Source organism: Chiloscyllium plagiosum, unplaced genomic scaffold, assembly GCF_004010195.1.
Source record: "Chiloscyllium plagiosum isolate BGI_BamShark_2017 unplaced genomic scaffold, ASM401019v2 scaf_4628, whole genome shotgun sequence".
Classification (NCBI taxonomy): Eukaryota; Metazoa; Chordata; class Chondrichthyes; order Orectolobiformes; family Hemiscylliidae; genus Chiloscyllium; species Chiloscyllium plagiosum.
In genome coordinates, this window is record NW_025214036.1 from 14641 (window position 1) to 38379 (window position 23739).

At 42.7% G+C, this 23739-nt stretch overlaps 2 protein-coding genes and 1 long non-coding RNA gene across 5 annotated transcripts; all 3 read left to right on the plus strand.

The window, feature by feature from the left end:
- The first annotated feature begins 949 nt into the window (after window positions 1–949).
- Window positions 950–3655, plus strand: LOC122547787 (histone H3). Its single transcript, XM_043686368.1, has one exon. It carries the CDS (start codon window positions 973–975, stop codon window positions 1381–1383), a length of 411 nt encoding a protein of 136 aa, XP_043542303.1. The 5' UTR covers window positions 950–972; the 3' UTR covers window positions 1384–3655.
- Window positions 3656–3712: 57 nt separating this feature from the next.
- LOC122547789 lies at window positions 3713–23595 on the plus strand. 3 transcript variants are annotated; one of them, XR_006311092.1, is made up of 4 exons: window positions 3714–3753; window positions 4077–4142; window positions 4367–4421; window positions 23383–23595. It is a non-coding gene; the product is annotated as an uncharacterized LOC122547789 (long non-coding RNA). The 3 variants fall into 3 exon arrangements; XR_006311094.1 differs by lacking the exon at window positions 4077–4142 and having other exon boundaries at window positions 3713–3753; window positions 23383–23513; XR_006311093.1 differs by lacking the exon at window positions 4077–4142 and having other exon boundaries at window positions 3716–3753; window positions 4324–4421; window positions 23383–23592.
- On the plus strand, window positions 22204–22658 carry LOC122547788 (histone H2B type 1-O-like). The gene has a single exon (XM_043686369.1). The coding sequence runs from the start codon at window positions 22227–22229 to the stop codon at window positions 22605–22607; it is 381 nt and encodes a 126-aa protein (XP_043542304.1). The 5' UTR covers window positions 22204–22226; the 3' UTR covers window positions 22608–22658.
- Window positions 23596–23739: the final 144 nt, after the last annotated feature.

Sequence of the window (23739 nt, forward strand, 5' to 3'; positions counted from 1 at the left end):
GGCCATGCTAAATTGCCCGTAGTGTTAGGTAAGGGGTAAATGTAGGGGTATGGGTGGGTTTCGCTTCGGCGGGTCGGTGTGGACTTGTTGGGCCGAAGGGCCTGTTTTCACACTGTAATGTAATCTAATTGTCTTCGGGCTAATTACAATTTGGGGTTAATAAAAAAAGTCCCGGGGGTAGCACGGTGGCTCAGTGGTTAGCACTGCTGCCTCACAGGGCCAAGGACGTCTGTGTGGAGTTTGCACATTCCCCCCGTGCCTGCGTGGGTTTCCTCTGGGTGCTCCGGTTTCCTCCCACAGTCCAAAGATGTGCAGGTTACGTGAATTGGCTGTGCTAAATTGCCCGTAGTGTTAGGTGGATTAGTCAGGGGTAAATGTAGGGGAATGGGTCTATGTGGATTTATTGGGCCGAAGGGCCTGCCTCCACACTGTGGGTAATCTAATCATAAAGTGAGATTCTGTCCTTTTATCGATGGAGACTGCATTAGCTTTGAAGATGTTTAAATTGGCGTGGTTGTTTAGATTGATTCACGGCGGGTAAACGTTCGGTTGTTCAGTTTGTCTGGGCTGTTTTAAACCCCGCCTTTTCCTCCTGCGTGTTGCGGACAGATCAGGCAATCATCCCGCCTCCTGTCCACGCTGACAGCTAACGAGGTTTTAAAGAGTTGCTATAAAATAGTAAATTTTATCTTAGTTGCGGACGGAAGGCGTTTTTGCGTTTTAAGGGTGACTTTAATCTCAAGGTTTGTGAGGGTGAATTCAGCGGGCATTTGGAAACTGACCAACTGTCGTTTCTAGTGAACCTATCAGACTCCAACAATTCTTTTCCTGCCTTTTCTGTCCCTTCCGGAGCTGTTTCTCTGTGGGTTGAGGGACAGGGCTGTATCCAATCCCAGCTCTAGGGCGGTCTCTCTAGTCCCTTAAATAGGCAGCAACGCAGTATCCTGTGTGTGTTACAGAGAGTTGAGGAGAATGGCTCGGACCAAGCAGACAGCGCGCAAATCCACCGGAGGGAAAGCTCCCCGCAAGCAGCTGGCGACCAAAGCGGCCCGCAAGAGCGCTCCGGCCACGGGCGGAGTGAAGAAGCCTCATCGCTACAGGCCCGGCACGGTGGCTCTGCGGGAGATCCGCCGCTACCAGAAATCCACCGAGCTGCTGATCCGCAAACTGCCCTTCCAGCGCCTGGTGCGAGAGATCGCTCAGGACTTCAAGACCGACCTGCGCTTCCAGAGCTCGGCGGTGATGGCCCTGCAGGAGGCCAGCGAGGCTTACCTGGTGGGACTGTTTGAGGACACCAACCTGTGCGCCATCCACGCCAAGCGGGTCACCATCATGCCCAAAGACATCCAGCTGGCCCGCCGGATCCGCGGGGAGCGCGCCTAAACGGAGCATAGTCGGCCCTGCACATTCACCCCGAGAGAGAGCGAAACACAACGGCTCTTTTCAGAGCCACTAAACCATCCAGAGAGAGCGGGAAGCGGTCGCAGACGTTGGAACATGGCTTTGGATAATATTGGGGTGGGGGGAGGCGCGTGACGTCAGTAATACATTTCATGGGAGTTGGTTGAAGACAGTTCGCAGGAGCAGCAGTGACTAGAATATACGCTGCTGTGAATGTTATGTAATTTTCATAATAGTAGTGCAGTATTAATTCCGGATTACATCCCCTTTGTCCTCACTGTCTCCCTTGGTGTTCCCACCAGTTACAGCTGGTATGATTATTGCTGAGGAAGCGGGCGGGAAAACATGGCGCCAAATCATCAACCGTTTTCTTTCAAATTTGAAAATCCTGCCGAAATGTAGATCAGAGAAGGGAGCTTTACGCAAAACAATGCATTCGTATTTAGTCATTAATTTACAATTTTTCTTTCGGGTCTAGAAGCTATTTGAAAGATTCGAGATTGTCTTCGGAGAGAACCAACACTCTCATTCAGCCCTGTGAGGATTTCATGACCGTTCTTCGGCGTGAGCGCATTAATAACGAACGCCGCCTTTAGGTATTATTTTAATACCGTGCTCCCTTATCGCAAAAGCTCCACATTAACAATTCCACTCCGGCGACTGTTCTGGTTTGATCTCGGTTCGTTTCGAAAGCTTCTAACCGACAGCAGAAAGCCCCATTTACACTATTCTGCAACAGAACCCGCGCGGAGTTCTGGAAATTAAAAAAAAAATGAATTTGTAACGTATCTACCCGTGGGTCTGTAAGAAAGGGAGCACTTGTTTTGTTTCCCAGTGGTGACACTCAGGGCTCACACCCCAACCGGGCTTGTTGCTCCCGGAATAATCAAACTTGAGAGTGACTTGAGCAAATAGCAGCAATCAGAAAGAAAATAGATTCACTGGTGTTCAATATGCTCCCGAGAGGCAGGGAGAAGAGAGGGCACATTCTCTACTCTTGACGCCAGCGCCAAATCAACAACACCTTTCCTTCCGATTTGAAAAGGCCACCAATTCACAAATAACGGAGTATGTTTTACAAAGAAAAATGATGTATAAAAAAGGAGAATGTTGTTCAGAGGGGAATTCATCAATAGTTGTTAATTAGGTTATAAATATATACTTCAGACAATCTCTCTCGCTCATTCATTTGCCTAACTGCATCTATCTCTTTCTACTTCTTTTCTGGACCTATAGAACTGGCAGAAACAAAAACAAGCGCTAAGAACTGCAATCTGCAATTAATCTCTTCATTTCACATTTCGAAAGCAGTCCGATATGTTGATTAAATATTACAGAACGTTCTTATCGTCTTTAGACAATATTTTAATGTCGCCCAGCCTAGTTCTGACATCAGCAAAAGCCACATTTGCCATCCTAGTCCTGCAGCACCTCTGATTTGATCTCCGTTCATTTTGATAATCTCTCACCGACAGCAGAAAACCTAATTTCCTGTAATCTGAAATCGGAGAAAACAGCGCCAGAGACCCAGGTTCGAGTCTACGAGGCATGGACCACCAATCGTAAGATGTATCTGCTCCTAGTACTCAAAGACACGTTTCTTTTTGGTTTACCTGGGGAGATATTCACCGTTCATATCCCACCGTGAATGGTGGCTCCGGAACTGACATTTGAAGTGCTCATTCAAATACGTTTTAAAGGTTAAGGTTTCTGGCCTCCACCATCTTCGCATGCAGTGTCTTCGGAAATTTCCACCACTTGTTGAGTGAAAAGATTTTCTGAAATTCCCTCAATATCTTTACATCTAACCCTTCAGTATAGCGAGAATCCTTACCCTCACCATATCATTACCTAAGCACCACTTGTGATTGCTCGCTCAAACAAGGGAAACAGCTTCTCTCTATTCACCCTGTCCCACACGCCTCATAAATCGCTTATACTTCAATCATGTGTTCCCACCGCAGTCATCTCTGCTCTAGAGAAAACATTCCTTTTTTTGGAAGTAATATTTGTGCTTTAATCCCAATCGCTAACATTGCGCTGGATTTATCACCGCTGCTGTCAGTCAGTTTAATGTGAATAAAATATTCCTGCATCCTTTGGCGCATGCGCGATACTGCCCTTCCTCCAAAGCAGAAATGTTCTTGAGTAGAGGAGCGCATGCGTGAGTCCCTCCCCCAGCGCTGCCATTGAGGAGCATTTACTCAGTGAGTGCAAGAGGTTTGTTTGAAACAGACCGCAATGGAGAGATCAGCGCCCAGGGAAGCGAGGGAACAGCAGGCTCCTTCCAGCAGCACATCGGGATGGGAGCCTGGGACACAGAGGGGGCTCCGAGACCGGGATTGATTCGGGGTGAGTTCAGGGAGAACCGGGGGCTGTTTGTAAGAGGCCGAGCGGAGCAGGAACTGGTCCCGGAACTTGGAGTGAGCGGGCTGGGGGGAAGAGAGAGGCCTTTCTCGGGCTGTGTGTGGGCCTGCTGAGGGAGGCAGAGCGGGAAGAAGCTGCTGTGGAACATTCTTGTGGTTCTTAATCCCCGAAACACTGATGGGAATTCATTGTTTGGCTTCTATTTCATGCTGTTTATTGCGAATAATCCTGTGTAAGATAAATATAGCAGGCCCTGGATAAACATCTCCAGGTATGTGAAATCCTGCCCAATATTTGTTTTTCAACAGTTAATGTATTGGGAGCTGGACATTGAACTGTGCAATCATTCCATTTGTGGAGATGTCCATATGTTGGTGAGTTTATTTTATCTAAGTGAAATGTTTTAGAATTTGGGAAACAGAAAAAGACTGGAAGGAGCTCAGGGCTCGAGTGGAACCAGGATCTGCACTGTTCACCTTGCCCTGTTCCAAAACAAAGAATTGTAATGATCATGACCTGAATATTGCATTGATTATTTAATATCTTCCTACTCAGCTGCTAGTGATTTACAGGAGATCTCTCTTTTGTCTTTCTCCAGGCAAATATTTGATGGACCAATCCAAGAGTGACCAACTGCTTCTCACACCCAGCAGGTATGTTACCACTGTCAGAGGGGAGAATGTCCTTTCCACAGTCAGAGTGGATTGAGTCAGACACACATTGAGCTCCATTTCCAGAAGTACACATTCAATCCAAGAGTTAAACACAACTGACGATATGTAAATTTATATTACTTTGACCTGTTCTCAGTGTTTACCACCTCAGTGACAGTAAATTCCATTACTCAAAGCCAATTATCATTCATAAGGTTAGAAGCAGGTTAGACTGTATGCTTATAGTAAATATACATTTATGAGCTGCATTAAATTCATATGTAGATTTGGCATTTTTAAAGTTACAATCAATTGGAACAAACCGATCATGGTGTTACATGGTTATCACAAATATATATATGAAGTGTATATTTGAGTGCAGATATAGAAGCAATGTTGGACATTTATAAGTAACTGAGCAGGACAAAATTATTCTTTTGATAGACAGTTGTCCTGTACAAAGACAATAATCAAACAATGTAAATTTCAAATGAACCTCTTGGTCAAGCCTTATCTACAGAAGATGCTTCTAGAGAGGATGCTTAATGCTCATTCACATACGTACATACACATCTGTGTCTGTCTCTGTCTCTCTCATTCTCACTCTCAGCCTAGTGTTGATGAAAACACACTTTATGAATGCTCCCATTCTGGTTGAGCGCCTCAGTAATGCAGAAGCATTTCCATACTTTTTTAATGTATGAAACATTGATTGGTAAGACCTTAAAACTACGTCATAAAGTGTATCAGAACTGGAATCACACAGAGGCATACAGACAATGTTGGTGTGATCTCGACCAGTACCACTCTTTAAAGTGATACATATTGGCAGCACAACAGAAAACTCACTCTCACTCAGCCAGTTAATGGTAAAAGGGAAAAAAAATGCAATTTAGGCTCACAACTACTTCCAGATATGGACAGTAATAAATTGACTGTCCACATTATTAATCACTTCAGAAGATGTTAGTATTAGATGTTACATTATTGCAGTGCCCAGCAGCAAATGCCAAAGACTACTGCATGCACAAAATGTAAAAAGAACGCTGAGATTGAATGCAAAAAAATTCAGATTCTTGGCAAACATAAGTATTGAACCAACATTAATGCCTCAATCACACAGGTTTATCAAATATTGAACGGGTTTATCCTACACCCTGCTGAAAAAACACAACTGAACATAGAGAATGGCATCCATATACTCGACTTGTCACTGTTGCACACAGAGCAAAACTGGCACTCGAGGTATTCAAAGTTTAATAACTGCAGAACTAATCTCAAATTGGCATTTACACTGAGACACTGGCAGTGAGTGAATGAAGATTAGAATCCCAACAATTAGTGGAAACTAGTATGGAGAACAGATAAAGAATAGAATGTCCAAGTGCAGACACAACAGGCTGAATGGTTGTACCAATTCTGTGATTGAGTCATAAATCACAAAATGCATAAGAGATTAAGGCCCAATCTCAACACCCTAAACACTATTATTGGATTGAATCTCAGTCACAGATTTTCTTTTCTCTAATTCATTCATGGGATGGGGGCATCACTGACTCGGCCAGCATTTATTGCCTATCCCTAACTACCCATGCAGCCACATTGATGTGGGTCTGGAGTGACATGCAGGCCAGACAAGGGAAGGATGGCAGTTTCCTACATTCAAGGACATTAATGAACCAGATGAGTTTTTCTGGCAATCAACAATAGATTCATGGACGTCATTAGACCCTTAGAATATTATTGGCTGCCAGAGAATTGAGCAACTTTGATATATAAGAGTTGAACATGACTGGAAGTCATTGAGAACTTCACTCTCACAGTCACACAGCAGAAACTGGCATGTATAGACCAATTCCTAAATTCACCCATGGACACAGCAGAAATTGACATGTATACATCAAGTCCTAAACTCTCGTATGGACACAACCAAAACTGACAGACATTGATTGATATCTGCTCTCACAATATTCACACTGTGGCACCTAAAAGGGAGAGAACAATAATCACACACATATGACAGGTACAGGTTGATAACTAGACTAACACATTCGCATAGCAAAACCTGACAGGTACAGTATGATAAATGAATTTGCACATTTATAAACAAGAAGCTGATAGATACAGATTAATAACTGCACTCTCATTTGCACAGAACAGAATCTGACAGGGACAGGTTGGTAAATAGCTCTCACATGTAGTTGGCAGTAAATCTCAGAGAAAAACTGATAACTACACTCTCATATTCATAAAGCAGAAACTGACAGGAATAGATTGATTATGATCCCAATTTCAAATCACATAAATTGACGTGGGTACACTTGTATAACGACTCTCACATATTCACAGAGAAGAAACTGACAGGTAGAGATTGATAACAAAACAAAAATTAGTGGAAAATTCACAGGTCTGGCAGTGTTTCAGGTCTAGTGACCGGTCCTCAGAACTGATGGTGGCAAGGAAACTGCACACAATGTGGTCTCCTCTATGTTGGGGAAACTGAGAGTAGATTGGATGTCCACAGTGCAGAGCACCTACATTCTGTCCAGACAAAAAGACCCTGAGCTTCCAGTTGCCTGCCACTTCAACACACCACCCTGTTCCCTGGCCAAGATCTCTGTCTCAGGCTTGCTGCAGTGCTCCAGTGAAGCTCAGTGCAAGCTGGAAGAACAGCACCTCACTTTCTGCTTGGGATCTTGACAGCCTTCTTGACTCAATATTGAGTTCAACAACTACAGGGCTTGAGCTCTCCCATGTCATTACCCAAAAACCCACATATCCGGCCTTGTTAACATTTAATCTGCTGTTATACGCTACCAATTGTTAGCCACTAACAGGCCCTATTAATAAGCTTTTCACCCACTTAGTCTGGCAGATTAGATTAGTTGCATTGTGGAAACAGGCCCTTCGGCCCAACAAGTCCACACTGACCCTCCGAAGAGCAACCCACCCAGGCCCATTCCCCTACGTTTACCCTTTCACCTAACACTACGGGCAATTTAGCATGGCCAATTCATCTAACCACATTTTTGGACTGTGGGGGGAAACCGGAGCACCTGGAGGAAACCCGCACAGACTCGGGGAGCATGTGCAAACTCCACACAGACAATTGCCCGAGGTGGGAATTGAACCCGGGTCCCTGATGCTGTGAGGCAGTAGTGCTAACCACTGTGCCACCATGTCACCCCACTCCTTTGTCTGTCCAACTGTTCTTCTCTTTCTTTGGACTCTATCTCCATCTATCTTTTACTCGTCACCCTTCCACCCAGCCTATCTTCTGTATAAAAGCTAATATTTTCCTACCTACCACCAGAAAATACAGAAGTTTGAATACATCACCCAACAAACTCAAGAACAGCTTCTTTGCTGTCATCAGACTTTTGAATGGACTGCTCAAATTTTAAGACGAAAGTGGGTACTGCACATGCTGGAGATTAGTGTCCAGATTGGAGTGGTGCTGGAAAAGCACAGCAGGTCAGGCAGCATCCGAGGAGGAGGAAAATTGACGTTTCGGACATTCCTGATGAAAGGCTTTTGCCCGAAACGTCGATTTTCCTGCTTCTCAGATGCTGCCTGACCTGCTGTGCTTTTCCAACACCACTCTAATCTGGCTCAAATTTTAACATTAATCTCTCTCTCTTTGCAGCTTTAATACTGTATTGCAGATTCTGTTCTTTTACCCTGATGCATTTTGTATGATATTATCTGCCTGTAAAGCACACAAAACAATACTTTCCATTGTATCTCAGTGCATGTGACAATAATAAATCAGATCAAATCAAATGAATAACTATACTCACATATTCATATAGCAGAATCTGAGAGGTACAGTTTGATAATTACAGTCAGACAAACTGACAGGAAAAGATGAATAAATATACACAAACACTGACATTAGAGCCTGACAGGGAAAGATTGATAATTAAACTCTCACATTCACAAAGCAGAGACTGATAGCGACAGGTGAAAACTCAGCTCACACATTCACATAGTAGAAACTGGAAGGATTGACAATTACACAAACATATTTGCCAAGCAGAAACTGACAGCTACAGATTGATAACTATATTTATGTATTTACACAGCAGAGTCTGAAAGATACAGATTGACAGTTACACTCACTTTGACAAGGAAGAAAATGACAGGTAGAGAATGATAACAGTACTCCCACATTCACATCACTGAAACTGACAGCTACAGTTTGATTAATACACCCACATTCACAGAGCAGAAGCTGATGGGTACTGCTCAATAACTGTATTCACTTATTGACAGGAAAGAAACTGACAGGGACCCATTAGTATCTACACTGACATATTGACATAGTAGGAACAGGTTGACAATGACACTCTGGTGTCAAATAGCAAAACCTGACCGGGACTGTTTGATAATTGCACTCACATATTGATATAGCTTAAACTAACAGGTAGAGGTGAATATCTGCATTTTCACAGATTAAACTGATTGGTTCAAATTGATGACTGCACTTAATATTCATACAGCAGAAACTGACACGTTCTCATAGCTGAAACTTACATGTTCATGTTGATAACTACACTCTCAGACACACAGGAGAAACTATTAGGGACAGATTGGTAAAGCAAACACACACGTTTGCAGGACAGAAACTGACAGGTATATATAGATAACTAAACTCACATATCCACATCAGACAAACACATAGGGACTGATCGTATTTATTTAAAATGTGTGAAATGTATTTATGAACCAGTCCCTGGCAGTTTCCTCTATGTGTATACACAAGTTCAGTTACCAATCTGCACCTGTCGGTTTATGCTATATGAATGTATGAGTGTAGTTATCAGTCTGTCCCTATTTGTCTCTGTGGTGAGAAAATGTAAATATATTTACCAGAGAGTGACAGGGACAGATTGATAACTGTATTCACTCGCATATTTGCGCAGATTATATGGATTGATAATTACAGTTTGATAATTACACTCAGATGTTCACAGAGCAGCATTTAACAGGTTCATCTTGATAATTGTCTTCACACATTCGCTGAGCAGGAACTGACAGGTATGGATAGATAAGGAAACTTTCATATCCAGACACGCACTTGCATTAGATTATCCCATCCCATTTGTAGAGGAGTTGGTTAGTATCTGGTTCTCGACAAATTGGTACAGTTTTTTTATACAGTCACCAAAGAGCAGCTCAGGCCAATACTAGAATCAGCTCTTTGATCCTGTTGGAATTGCTGTCTTGAAGGAAGAACCGCCAAATGATTATTAAATTATTCCATTGACTTAATGTTGATTTACAGACAATGTCTCTTCTGTCTCCCTCCAGACAATTACTTGAAGGACCAAGACTGTGCAATATGTCCTCGGTACAAAGCCAAGCGTGATCACTTCCTTCTAACAAACAGCAGGTATGTTACTACAATCAGACTGAAGAACATCATTTCCACAGTTACAGAGCAGATTGAATTAGACACACATTGACTCAATTTCCAGAGAGAAATTTTCAAATCAAGAGTCAACTCCCTCAGAGGAATTAATTTTTTTCTTTCTCTCACCATCCTTTACGTGCATCACCCCATTTGCCAATAATTGTTATAAATCACAGCCATGGAGTTTTAGAGATGTAGAGCGCAGAAACAGACCATTCGGTCTGACCCACCTATGCCAACCAGATATTCGAAACTAATCAAATCCCATTAGCCAACACAGATGCCGTTTGCCAGCACTTGGCCCACATCCCTCTAAATTGTTCCTATTCATGTCGCATCCACATGCCTTTTAAATGTTGGAATTGTTCCAGCCTCCACCACTTCATCTAGCAACTCATTCCCCACACACACACACACACCCCACCTTCTGCGTGAAAACATTGCCTCTTAGGTCCCTTTTAAAACTTTCCCCCTCACCTGAAACCTGTGCCCTCTAGTTCTGGACTCCCCCACCTCAGGGAAAATGCCTTGTCTATTTAGTCTATCCATAATCCTCCTGATTTTATAAAGGTCAGAATTTTATAAAGGTTATAAAATACTATAAGGTCACCTCTCAGCCTCTAACACTCCAGGGAAAACACCCCCAGCCTCTTCAGCCTGTCCCTTTCACTCAAACACTCCAACCCTGGAAACCATCTTGTAAATCTTTTCTGAATGTTTCATGTTTCACAACATCCTTCCGATAGGAAGGAGACCAGAATTGCACACAATATTCCAAAAGCGGCTGAACCAATTACCTGTACAGCATCAACATGATGTCCGAACTCCAAAACTCTATGCTCTGACCAATAAAGAACAGCATACTAAATGTCTTCTTCATTATCCTATCGACCAGGGAATCCACTTTCAAGGAACTATGAGCCTGCACTCTCTGGTCTCTTTGTTTATTAATACTCCCCAGGACCTTACCATTAAGTATATAACTCCTGCCTTGATTTGCCTTTCCAAAGTGCAGCACCGAGCATTTATCTGAAATAACTCTACCTGCCACTGCTCAGCCCATTGGCCCATCTGATTATGATCCTGTTGTACTCGGTGGGAACCTTCTTTGCTGTCCACTACACCGCCAATTTTGGTGTCATCTGCAAACCTTTTATGTTCACATTCAAATCATTTATATAAATGACGAAAAGCAGTGAACCCAGCACTGATCCTTGTGGCTCATGACTGATCACAGGTCTCCAGTCTGAAAGGTAACCCTCCGCCGCCACCCTCTGTCTTCCACATTCAAGTCAATTCTGTGTCCAAATTGCTAGTTCTCTGCGATTTTCATGTGATCTAACCTTGCTAACCAGTCTACAATGAGGAAACCTGTCAAACGTCTTACTGATGTCCTTATAGATCACGTCCACCGCTCTACCATCATCAGTCATAGAGTCAAAGAGATGTACAACTTCGGTCCAATTTGTCCATGCAGACCAGATAAACCAACCCAATCTAGTTCCACCTGCCAGCACCTGGCCCATATCCCCCCAAACCCTTCCTATTCATATATGCATTCAGGTGCTTTTTAAAAGTTGCAATTGTACCAGCCTCCACAACTTCTTCTGTCAGTTCATTCCATTTATGTACCACCCTCTACATGAAAAACCTGCCACTTGGGTTTTTAGTTCTGTTTCCAAATGGCTAGTTCTCCCTGTATTCCATGAGATCTAACTTTGCTAACCAGTCTCGCATGGGGAAATCCTCTTCGTTACTTCTTCAAAAATCTCAATCAAGTTTGTGTATCATGGTTTCCCTTGGACAAGACCATGTTCACTGTCCGGAATCAGACCTTGACTGTTGAAATACGTATAAGTTCCGTCTCTCAAGATTCCCTCCAATATCTTGCCCAACACCAATGGCAGGCTCACCAGCCTATCGTTCCCTGGCTTTTCCTTATCACCTTTCTTAAATAGTAGCACCATGTTAGCCAACCTCTAGTCTTCCGGCACTTCACCTGTCACTATCGATGATACAAATATCTTGACAAGGGACATGCCAAACACTTCCGTAACCTCTCACAGAGTTCTACAGTACGCCTGATCAGGTCCTGGGGGATTATCCATCTTTATGCGTTTCAAGACATCCAGTAATACTACTTTTGTAATATGGACATTTTAAGATGTCACCATCTATTTTTCCCCACTGTATATCTTCTGCGTCCTTCTCCACAGTAAACACTGATGCAAAATACTCATTTGGTATCTTCCCCCATCTTCTGTGTCTCCACACAAAGGCCACCTTGCTGATCTTTGAGGGGCCCTAATCTCTCCCTAGTTATCCTTTTGTCCTTAATGTATTCATAAAATCCCTTGGGAATCTCCTTAAAATTATTTGCCAAAACTAACTCATGCCCCCTTTTTGCCCTCCTGATTTCCCTCTTAAGTATACTCCTACTGTCTTTTCCTCTTCTTAGGATTCACTCGATCTCTGCAGTCTATACCTGACATATGTTTCCTTCTTTCTCTTAACCAAAACCTCAATTTCTCCATCATCCAGCATTCCCTACACTTCCAGACTTGCCGGTCACCCTAACAGGAACAGACTGTCTCTGGACCCTTGTTATCTCATTTTTGAAGGTTTCCTATTTTCCAGCCATCACTCTACCTGCGAGCATCTGCTGCCAATCAGCTTTTGAAAGTTCTTGCCTAATATTGTCAAGCCCATTGATATTTTACACCATTTTTCAAGGGGTTTAGACTGAATTCTTATCTGAAATAGATGCCTGGGAAAGGCGTTAAATCTACATTTAATATGACATTTTAAAAGTTAAAATCAAGATGGAAAAGAAAATCAGACGGTAACATCATTTCAAAAACCATATATAACGTAGATGTTAAATACAGAGATAGAAGGAAACCAGACAAAAGTCACCAATTTACAGGATGAAACAGTGTTATTAAGTTTATTAGTGATTGGGCAGGACAGAGTTAAACGTTCAATGAATTTTTGTCACATACAGAGACATGACAATTAAATAATGTGAATTCCAAACACCCATTGTGTGCCAAAACCTGATAAATAAAACTGAACATGCTAGGGGCTAGAAACAAATGTAGAAATTGCTGGAAAAATTCAGCACGTCTGGCAGCATCCATTGATAGAAAGTAGAGTTAATGTATTGGGGCTAGTGGCTGCTATTCAGAACTGAGTTTCTCCAGGAATTTCTAATGTTGTTCCTGACAGTGGAAAATAATTACTGCACACGCACACAGCAACTGACTGATTCAGAATTAGTTCACAATACAAACATCATAACTGCAGAGCAGGGACTGACAGTTATGGAGTTCCATATACACTGCAGACAACAGGAAATGATCACTCTCATGTGGAGTCATTGTGGTCTGCAGCAGTCAGAGACATCCAGCTAACAATTCTACTCCCACTCAGACAGCATTCCATTTCCATCAATGTATCATGGTGGCAGAGGAGCTGCCATCCCCACCTTTAGCACAACGTCATTCTCCATTTCTCCAACTTGCAGGAACAGATGTTTTTTATGACTCTGTCTTCACCAAAAAGGCTGCTTGTGCCATTATTTCAAATTAACTTTCATTTTCTACAAGTAGCCCTGCATTCCTATGAAGTCTGATATCAAATACAAGAAAACTCAATATCATTTTCTCAAATAATCAATGCAATCACATAATTGTAATTTGAAACGATGGAGTAGGAAAGATTTAGTGAGATAATAGAACATAAAACATGACAGCACAGTATACTATTCCATTTTCATCCATATGTTTATCCAATGACCATTCAAATACCTGTAAAGTTGGTAAGTCCACTACAGTTGCAGGCAGAACATACCATGCCTCTACTACTACTGAGTAAAGAGACTACTCTGACATTTGTCTTATATTTATCATCCCTCAATTTAAAGTGATGTCCCCTTTTGCCAGCCATCACCATCAGAGGAATAAGGCTCTCACTGTCCACACTATCTAACCCTCTAATTATTTTATGTGTCTCTATTAAGTCACCTCTCAAACTTCTACTCTCTAATGGAGCCTGATGTTCCTCAGCCTTTCTTCATAAGACATTCCCACCAGACTAGATGACATCCCAGTAAATCATCTCTGAACCCTTTCCAAAACTTCCACATCCTTCCTGTGATGCGGTGACTAGAAGTGGACATAATTGTCCAAGTGCAGCCACATCAGAGTTTTGTGCAGCTGCAGCATGACCTCAAGGTTCCAAAACTCAATCCCTCTCCCAATTAAAGCTAACACATTGTATGCCTTCTTAACAACCCTATCAATCTGGATGGCAACTTTCAGGGATCTACGCACATGTACATGGATGTCTCTCTGCTCATCTACACTGCCAAGAACCTTACCATTAGCCCAGTACTCTTTATTCCTATTGCTCCTTCCAAAGTGAATCATCTCACACTTTTCCACTTTAAACTCCATTTGCCACCTCAGCCCAGTTCTGCAGCTTATCCATGTGCCTCTGTAATCTGCAATGTCCTTTGGTACTGTCCACAACTCCATTGACCTTAGTGTCATCCACAAATTTACTAACCCATCCTTCTGTGCTCTCATCCAGGTCAACAGTGGACCCAAAACAGATCCGTGCGATACACCACTAGTAACTGAACTCCAGGTTGAACATTTCCCATCAACTACTACCCTCTGTCTTCTTTCAGCTAGCCAATTTCTGAATCAAACCGCTAAATCACCCTCAATCCCATGTCTCCATATTTTGTGCAATAGCCTACCGTTGGGAACCTTACTGAAAACACCTAATCAAGCACTTTACTGAAATCCATATACACCACATCAACTGCTTTACCTTCATCCATCTGTTTGGTCACCTTCACAAAGAACTCAATAAGGTTTTTGAGGCATGACCTGCACTTCACAAAATCATATTGACTATTCCTAATTAACTTATTCCTATCGAGATGATTATAAATCCTGTCTCTTCTAGACTTTTCCAACACTTTACTCACAGCCGAAGTAAGGCTCACTGATTTATAATTACCAGGGTGGTCTCTACTCCCCTTCTTGAACAAGGGGACAACATTTGCTATCTTCCAGTCTTCTGGCACTATTCCTGTAGACAATGACAACAAAGATCAAAGCCAAAGGCTCTTCAATCTCCTCCCTGGCTTCCCAGAGAATCCTAGGATAAATCCCATCTACCCAGGGGATTATTTATTTCACACTTCCCAGAATTGCTAACACCACCTACTTGTGAACCTATATTCCATCTAGTCTAATAGCCTGTAACTCAGTATTATCCACAACAACATTGTCTTTTTCCCCCTGTGAATACCAATGAAAAATATTCATTTAGCACTTCTCCTATCTCTTCGGACTGCAAACACAACTTTCCACTCCTGTCCTTGATTGGCCCGGAAGTTATTCTAGTCATTCGTTTATTCCTGATATAGCTATTGAAAGCTTTAGGGTTTTCCTTGATCCTATCTGCCAAAGACTTCTCTTGTCCCCTCCTGGCTCTTCTTAGTTCTCTCTTTAGGTCTTTCCTGGCTAGCTTGTAACTCTCAAGCGCCTTAGCTGCAACTTCACGTCTCATTATAATATAAGCCGCCTTCTTCCTCTTGACAAGCGATCAACTTCCTTAGTAAACCAAGACTCCCTCACTTGTCCACTTCCTCCATGCCTGACAGGTATATGCTAATCAAGGTCACGCAGTAGCTGTTCCTTGAATATGCTCCACATTTCAATTGTGCCTATCCCCTGCAATTTCTTTTCCCATCCATGCGTCATTAGTCTTGCCTACTCACACCATAATTGCCGTTTCCCCCAGTTATAAATCTTGCCCTGCGGTGTATACCGATCTCCCTTTCCTTCACTAAAGTAAACATAACCAAATTGTGGTCACTCTCACCGAAGTGCTCACCTCCCTCCAAATCTAACACCTGGTCGGGTTCATTACCCAGTACCAAATCCATTGTTGCCTTGCCCCTGGTTGGCCTGTCTACATACTGTGCCAGGAAACCCTTCTGCACACATTGGACAAAAACTGGTCCATCTGAAGTATTCAAAGTATAGTATTTCCAGTCAATATTTTGAAAAGTCTCCCATAACAACTACCCTGTTACACTCACTCTTATCCAGAATCATCTTTACAGTCCTTTCCTCTACATCTCTGGAACTATTCTGAGGCCTGTAGAAAACTCCCAACAGAGTGACCTCTCTTTTTTTCCTGTTTCTAACCTCAGCCCATACTACCTCATTAGATGAGTCCTTATACATCCTTACCACCACTGTAATATTGTCCTTGCCATACCTTCCCCCTCTTTTACCATCTTCTCTGTTCGTACTGCAACATCTAAATCCCGGAACCTACGACAACCATTCCTGTCCCTGCTTGATCCATGTCTCTGAAATGGCCACAACATCAAAGTCCCAGGTACCAACCCATGCTGCAAGTTCACCCAACTTATTCCGGATGCTCCTGGCGTTGAAGTAGACACACTTCAAACCACCTTCCTGTTTGCCGGTGCACTCCTGTGATACTGAAACCATATTTCTGACCTCCCTACTCTCAACCTCTGGACACAGAAACTACAATTTAGGTTCCCATTCCCTTACTGAATTTGTTTATAACCTCCCAAAGAGCATTAGCAAACTTCCCCCAGGTACCCCTCTGCTTCAGGTGTAGACCATCATGTTTGTAGAAGTCCCACCTACCCCGGAGTGAGCCACAATTAACCAGGTATTCAAAACTCTCCCTCCCACTCCATCCCTTTAGTCTCGTGTTCAACTCCTCTCTCTCCCTATTCTTCACTTCGCTAGCATGTAGCACAGGCAACAAACCAGAGAAACAACTCTGTTTGTTCTAGCTCCAAGCTTCCATCCTAGCTCCCTGACTTTCTGCCTTGAATCCACATCCCTTGTCATACCTATGTTGTTAGTGTCTAGGTGGACCATGACTTGGGGCAGCTCCCCCTCCTCTTCAAGGATCCCAAAAACACTATCTGAGACATCATGCACCCTGGCACCTGGGAGGGAACACTACAACCATGAGTCTGTTTCCTACAGAACACCTTATCTGTCCCTTTAACTATGGAGAACCCAATGACTAATGCGATGTTCCTCTCCCCGCTTCACAGACTCTGTGCCAGAGACCTGTACCCTGTGGCTTACCACTGGTAAGTGTACCCCCACCCCTGAGCTGCTCACTTTATCTTTTTTGTGAGAAGAATTCAGTTTAGTTTGGATACATGTGAGGTGTTAGATTTTGATGAGACAAACCAGGAGTGGACCTTTACGCTTGATGGTGGGGTCTTGGGGATTGTTTCTGAACAAAGAGACCGAGGGTTGCAGGTACATATTTCCTTGAAAGTCGAGTCACAGGTAGACAGGGCGGTGAAGAAGGCATTGGGCATGCTTGCCTTCATTGGTCAGAACATTGAGTGTAGGAGTTGGGATGCCATGTGGTGGCTGTACAAGACGTCAGAGATGCCACTTTTGCAAGATTGCGTACAATGCTCATCACCCTTCTCCAGGAAGAATGTTGTTAAACTTGAGATGGTGCAGAAAACATTTACAAGGATTTTATAGTTATAGAGTCATACAGCAGAAAAACAGACCCTTCAGTCCACCATGTCCATGATGTCCAACAAACTCCAAACTGCATTCATGCCATTTACCGGCACTTGGCCCATAGCCGACTATGCCCTGGTTTCTTAAGGGCATATCCAGCTGCTGCTTAAATGCTGTGAGAGTATTCCATCACACTCTCAGGCAGCATATTACAAACTTTACGTCAAAATATTTTTCTCAGATATCCTCTAAACTGCTTTCTCCTCCACTTCAACTTTTGCCTTCTGGTCTCAGACACATCTGCCAAGGGGAGAAAGGTTCTCACAATCTACTCTGTCTGCATCTTTCACAATTTAGTATATCTCAGTCAGATCCTCCCTCAACCTCCTCTGCTCCAAGGAAACCAAACCCAGCTCATACAGTCTCCCCTATTCAGGAGACTTTCCAACCCACTGCATCCTCTCCAGCCAATCCCATCCTTCTAATTGTGTGGCAGTCAGAACTGCACACAGTATTTGATCTGTTTTATAAAGTTGTAATAAGACTTCCTTGCTCTTATATTCAACAGCTCCGGTACTGAAGGAAAGCATTCTGTATGCCTTCTTCAGCAGCCTGTCTGCCTGTGCTGACACCTTCTGTGATCTATAGACTTGTACATCAAGGTCTCTTTGTTCCTCAGTACTCCCTCGGGACCAATCCTTCATTGTGTAATTCTTTCCCTTATTAGACCGCCCAAAATTCATTACCTCACATTTATCAGGATTAAATTCCATCTGTCATTGCAGTACCCAATGTCCTCATATTGTAGCCTGAGACCATCTCCCTCACTGTCAACAACACCACCAACTTTCATGTCAGAGAGCAAAGAACAATACAGCACAGGAACAGGCCCTTTGCACTCCAAGGCTGCACTGAAACGTGTAATATTTCCACATGAAAAATTCATCTGCAGGCTTACTAATTATACTTTCTACATTCACATCCAATTGTTAATATGTACATAACAAGCAGCAAGGGTCCAAGCACTGATCCCTGTGGTACACCACTGGTCACAGGCTTCCAGTCACAAACACAACCCACCACCATTATAGTTTGCATCCTGGCTGCAAGCTCATTTCAGCTCCAGTTTGCTTAAGACTCCAAGAGCCGAGTTTGAACCAGTCTTTTATATGGGACTTTGTCAAAGGCTGTAGGGGTGGCCTGTACCTGGCCAGAATAGAGTGTCCCATATCTGTTAACACAAGCTGGCCTTTAAGAATTAAACAGCAGGATGTGAAACGCAATGGCAGGCAGAAACTACACCAAGCAGCCTACCCGCACAGTAAGGCAGAATGATACCATTCAATAAGCCACTGCGAGGACAGTAAGAAGGGCCCAGCCTGGTCCCATTCGAAACAGTTCTGACAAGCAGACCGAAGGTCCAATAAATGAGTAATTCTAGCCACATTAAATGAAAGGGTAATATTCCCAGTTAATGATCAGACACCAGGTGCTAGTTACAGCCCATTAATGCCCTAAAACAGCTCAAGTTATCTTATAGTATGTAGTTTCTTGAAATAAGTTAGAATATTAAGAATTAGGTTCTCGTAAAGAGACGTAGCATCATCTCAGTAGTTTCCAGCCTAAAATATAGGTGCATAATACTAAAGCATAAAGAGGAAAAGAAACATTTAAACCTGGAAGTGAAGGTTAGTTAGCTTTAGATAATGACTTCTCTTACACCCAGAACACAATAGATTGCTCACAGCCCATTAATCACAAAGTGCTAATAGTTGGGATAGCTAAATTACTTTACATTTTGATTGAATTCAACCAATCGGTTTAAATTATATCCCGAAAATACCAAATTCCAATCCAGTATGAATTGAGTATATTGACAATCTTATAAGCCGATGCTCTGGAGGTACAAGACCGGGAAAAAAATTAACTGTTGGGAGGAGAATTGCCAAGCCACCAGCATGTAAAATGACTGCCTGAAAAATAGCTCTCTTAAAGGTACCTTTATCGATCAGTGACCTGTGAAGCACAATCTTCAAGAAGAACAAAAGAAAGGAATACAGAAAAGAACCGAAAGTTGCCTGGTTTTGAGGTATGAAGTTTTGTTTTGTAAATCTTAATCAGGAGTTCTATCAGAGTAGTATTATAGAAGATAGGTTCGAGGAAGGAGTTGTAAGTAGTTGTTAGTTAATCACTCTCTGTTATACTTTAATAAATAAAGCTGTTAATCTTTAATGAGTTCTTGGCCTATTGAATTTTCACAGATTACTGCATGGGCTAAATCTGTTTTGTGTTGCTGGTTTTAAATTAGTAAAGAGGTTTGTTGTAACAAAACCAATGCAGACATGGGAAGCATATCTATGTGCAGTTTGCACAATGAGCCAAGGCTGGAATTGAAACTGGGTCCCTGGCACCAGTGTGCCACCATGCTACCCAGACATGGATGGCAAATGATAAATACTTTTGCATGTTGAGCAACAGAGATTTGAAATAAAAAGAGCTTCTGCAGTTTCTGGCAAGTGTCATGTTAAACAGAGACAAATATTGTAATTACACTCATTTATTCACAGAGCACACACTGAAAGGTATAGATACTTTCAAATGTACTCATTCATTCATGTAGTTGAAACTCAGGTGCAGAATGAAAACTGCACATAAACATTCACATTGCAGAAACTGACAGGTGTAGGTTTAAAACAATGTTCTCATTCATTAAAAAAACTGACAGGTACATTTTGATAGCACTCACATATTCTCAGAGCTAAGTACACACAGGCAGATAAAACTGTCACAGAATTCTCATTATTCTTTTTGTCCTCTACTTTGAGACATTTAAACTGACAAAATCCTGAAATAAATTCATAACTGTAGTGTATACTCTGCAATTGCATGACAGAAATGGGAGGCAACATTCACCTTTAGCTTTATCTCTAACTTACTGTGTGTGCTCACAGGCCACATACTGACAGATTCAATTACAAGTCACCGTAATATAACAGGGATGGAGTGAAAAAAAAAACATTCATTTCATCTGAAAGTTAGAAATGTTAAGATATTTGCTCTCTCACATGCCATTCATCGACAGAAACTGAGTAAAAACAAGATTAGAAACAACAAACTGGCAGTTACAGAATGAAATATGGAGTCAGTTGCAAAGCATTAAATTGTTAGGATACAATGCAACTATCCATTGGTGAGAAACTGACAAACATGTAACATCAGTAAATTGTTATTGCCAATTTCTGCAATGTACAAGATATTGCCTCTTGCCAAATGCTGCAGTTATAAATACAAACTTACTGTCAAATCGCAGAAGTTGATTGTAAGGATTTGCTGCGGAGGGGAGGGAGTCCTACCTGAGACTGTCTAAAGTGGTGTGTGGTCACACTCAAAATTGTAGATACTAAATGAGACACATTCTTATGTTAATGACTGACACCTACAGAATAAGAAACAACAGGTTACACTTCAGAAGGTTTGAGTTACAGTCCAGTAATATACTGACATGTAAGGACTGTGAAATAGAGTAAACAAAAACCTCCCAGTAATGGATAGGCACAGATTGGAGGAACATTTCCAAGTGGCAGGTAAATGGTGTAAAGTTTTACCGCTTCCATCAGTGTTTGATGGATACAGAATTAAACCTGTCCTGAAGTAACACTAATTGACTATTACACAGAGGACCAGAGCCTCTGGTGTTGAATTCATGCCAAATGTCTAATATAGATATAAGGTTAAAGTGAAACATATATAGCATGCTAACGGTTGCTAGTTAACAGGCATTCGTATGAGAAGGAGAATTGCTCTAAATCCCTGCGTGAAAGTTCAATACTCCTAAATAAAAAGAGTAGCAACGTGGTTCTGATATACTGTAGATCCTTGCAGAGCAAACAGTTACATATCGGTCTCTGGGCCCACAGTTAGCAATCAAGTTCTCAGAAATATATTAATCCCACAGTCAAGACAGACATTTTCAACCCATAACTCAAGAAAAGTTTTAAATAGGGACTTTTTTTTTCATCTCTCTCCAACTCCGTGCAGTTGAGAACGAATTCCATCAACCCCAAACCTAGAAAACATTCACAGTCTTAGAATTCCTACAGTGTAGAATTAGGTACTTCGGCCCAACAAGTCCACACCGACCCTCCGAAGAGTAATCCACCCAGACCCATTCCCCATAATTCTGCATTTACCCCTGATTAATGCAACTAACCTACACATCCCGGAACATTATGGGCAGTTGGCATGGCCAATTCAACTCCCTGCACGTCTTCGAATTGTGAAAGGGAAACTGAGCACCCGGAGGAAACCCACTCAGACACGGGGAGAATGTGCAAAGTCCACACAGAAAGTTGCCCAAAACTGGAATCGAACCAGGGTCCCTGGCGCGGTGAGGCAGTAGTGCTCACCACTGAGAAAAAGTGGCAAAATCATTGTTAATCCTAGCCCCCATACATAAAAACAGAAACAGACATGCTGAGCTGCAAACACACCCTTCCACTCCCACATCAGCACAACAACGAGCAAAAGGAAACCGAGCCAATACCACAGTCACTTTCTGTGTTCCAGACACAAAACACATCTCCCACAGTCAGACTGACAGGAACAGAATCACCATCCACTTCACATTTTGTCGATTCTGACAGATCCACATTGGATCGCACACAAACCAATCACAGAAACTGAGTGTTTGGGAATGACTCCGTCTAAGCCACCCAATCAGGAACCAGGATTCCCCATCCCTCATTAGCATTGCTGACGTCGTCAGTCTATAAAAAGGGAGCTCCGAGCCCGCTTTCCCTTATTCTGTGTCTGAGAGTGAGCGGCGTTATGGCTGATGAGAAGAAAGCACAGCAAGCCTCCAAGAAGGGCGCGAAGAAAATCATCAAGAAGGCGCCAGCGAAGGGAGGCAAGAAGAGGAAAAGGACCAGGAAGGAAAGTTACTCTATCTACATCTACAAAGTGATGAAGCAGGTCCACCCCGACACCGGCATCTCCTCCAAGGCCATGAGCATCATGAACTCGTTCGTCAGCGATATTTTCGAGCGCATCGCGGGGGAGGCTTCCCGCCTGGCCCATTACAACAAGCGCAGCACCATCAGCTCCCGGGAGATCCAGACCGCCGTGCGGCTGCTGCTGCCCGGGGAGCTGGCCAAGCACGCCGTGTCGGAGGGTACAAAGGCGGTGACCAAGTACACCAGCTCCAAGTGAAGCACCGCACTGAAACAAACACATCCACACCCCAAAGGCCACCCACAACTTCCCAGAGAGAGCTGAACCTTCGTCTTAGTTTACATATGATTCTTCACCGGATAATTTTACTCCTAGTACTATATTTGTTTATACAAAAGGGTTTGCAAATTAATGAGGTACGGTGGGGGGTGATAGCATAAACAGCCTATTCCCTGCCTGTAGATAGTGGGCAGATTAAAAGACAGAATCATTTTTTCATCTTAGTTTAAAGTTGCTAAAATCCCTGGTACAATGTTAATACTTATTTTCATAACTTACGAACAGCCACCTAATGAAGGAGTAGCACTCCGAAACCTCGTGCTTCCGAATTGGCTGGTTGGACTATGACCTGGTGCTGTGTGATTTTAAACTTGGCAAACAATACGAGTTTCATCTTTCATCTCACGCATTTTCATCTGATTTTAAAAAAGAAAATTGCATTGCGCGGGTTTATTGCAATCCGATTTTTCAGAATGCAAAAAGCAAAGCACTTTCTGCCGTCGGTGAGAGGTTTTCAAAGGGAATCAAGAGAACACCAAAACAGCTGCCGGATTGAAATGTGATGATTTTGCTGAATCTGAGAGCGACAGCAATAAGAAAGGACAGCTTTAAAATATCATCTAAACACCGTGTTCGCCATCGATACTGTGCCGGAAGAATGTTGTGTGCTGCTTTATCAGCATGCCGGGTTGCTACTGAAATGTGAAGTGAGAAGTCAAGTGCGGACTGAAGTGTTTGGCCTGTTTCTTTTCAGTTTCTTAAGGTTTAGAAAATTACCCACTCGAGATCAGAAATGGACGGATACAGGTCGGCAAATGAGGGAGAGACAGATCGAGTGAAGCATACATTCATAAACTAAAAGTAAATTAAGGTACAAGTATTTTATAAAAACTTCCTCCGTATTGTGTACTTCATTTTCCAATGTAAAACACACCTTTGTTTGGAAATTGGCGGGATTTTCCAATTGGAAAGAAGGCGGTTGATGATTTGGCGCCGGGACTTTCCGCCTTCCTCCCCGGATTGGGGAATGAGGCAGATATCTGATTGGGAATTGGAACAACATTAGGCGGGGCTGGACAATGGGACCAATCAGAAATGGCCGCCCCACCAT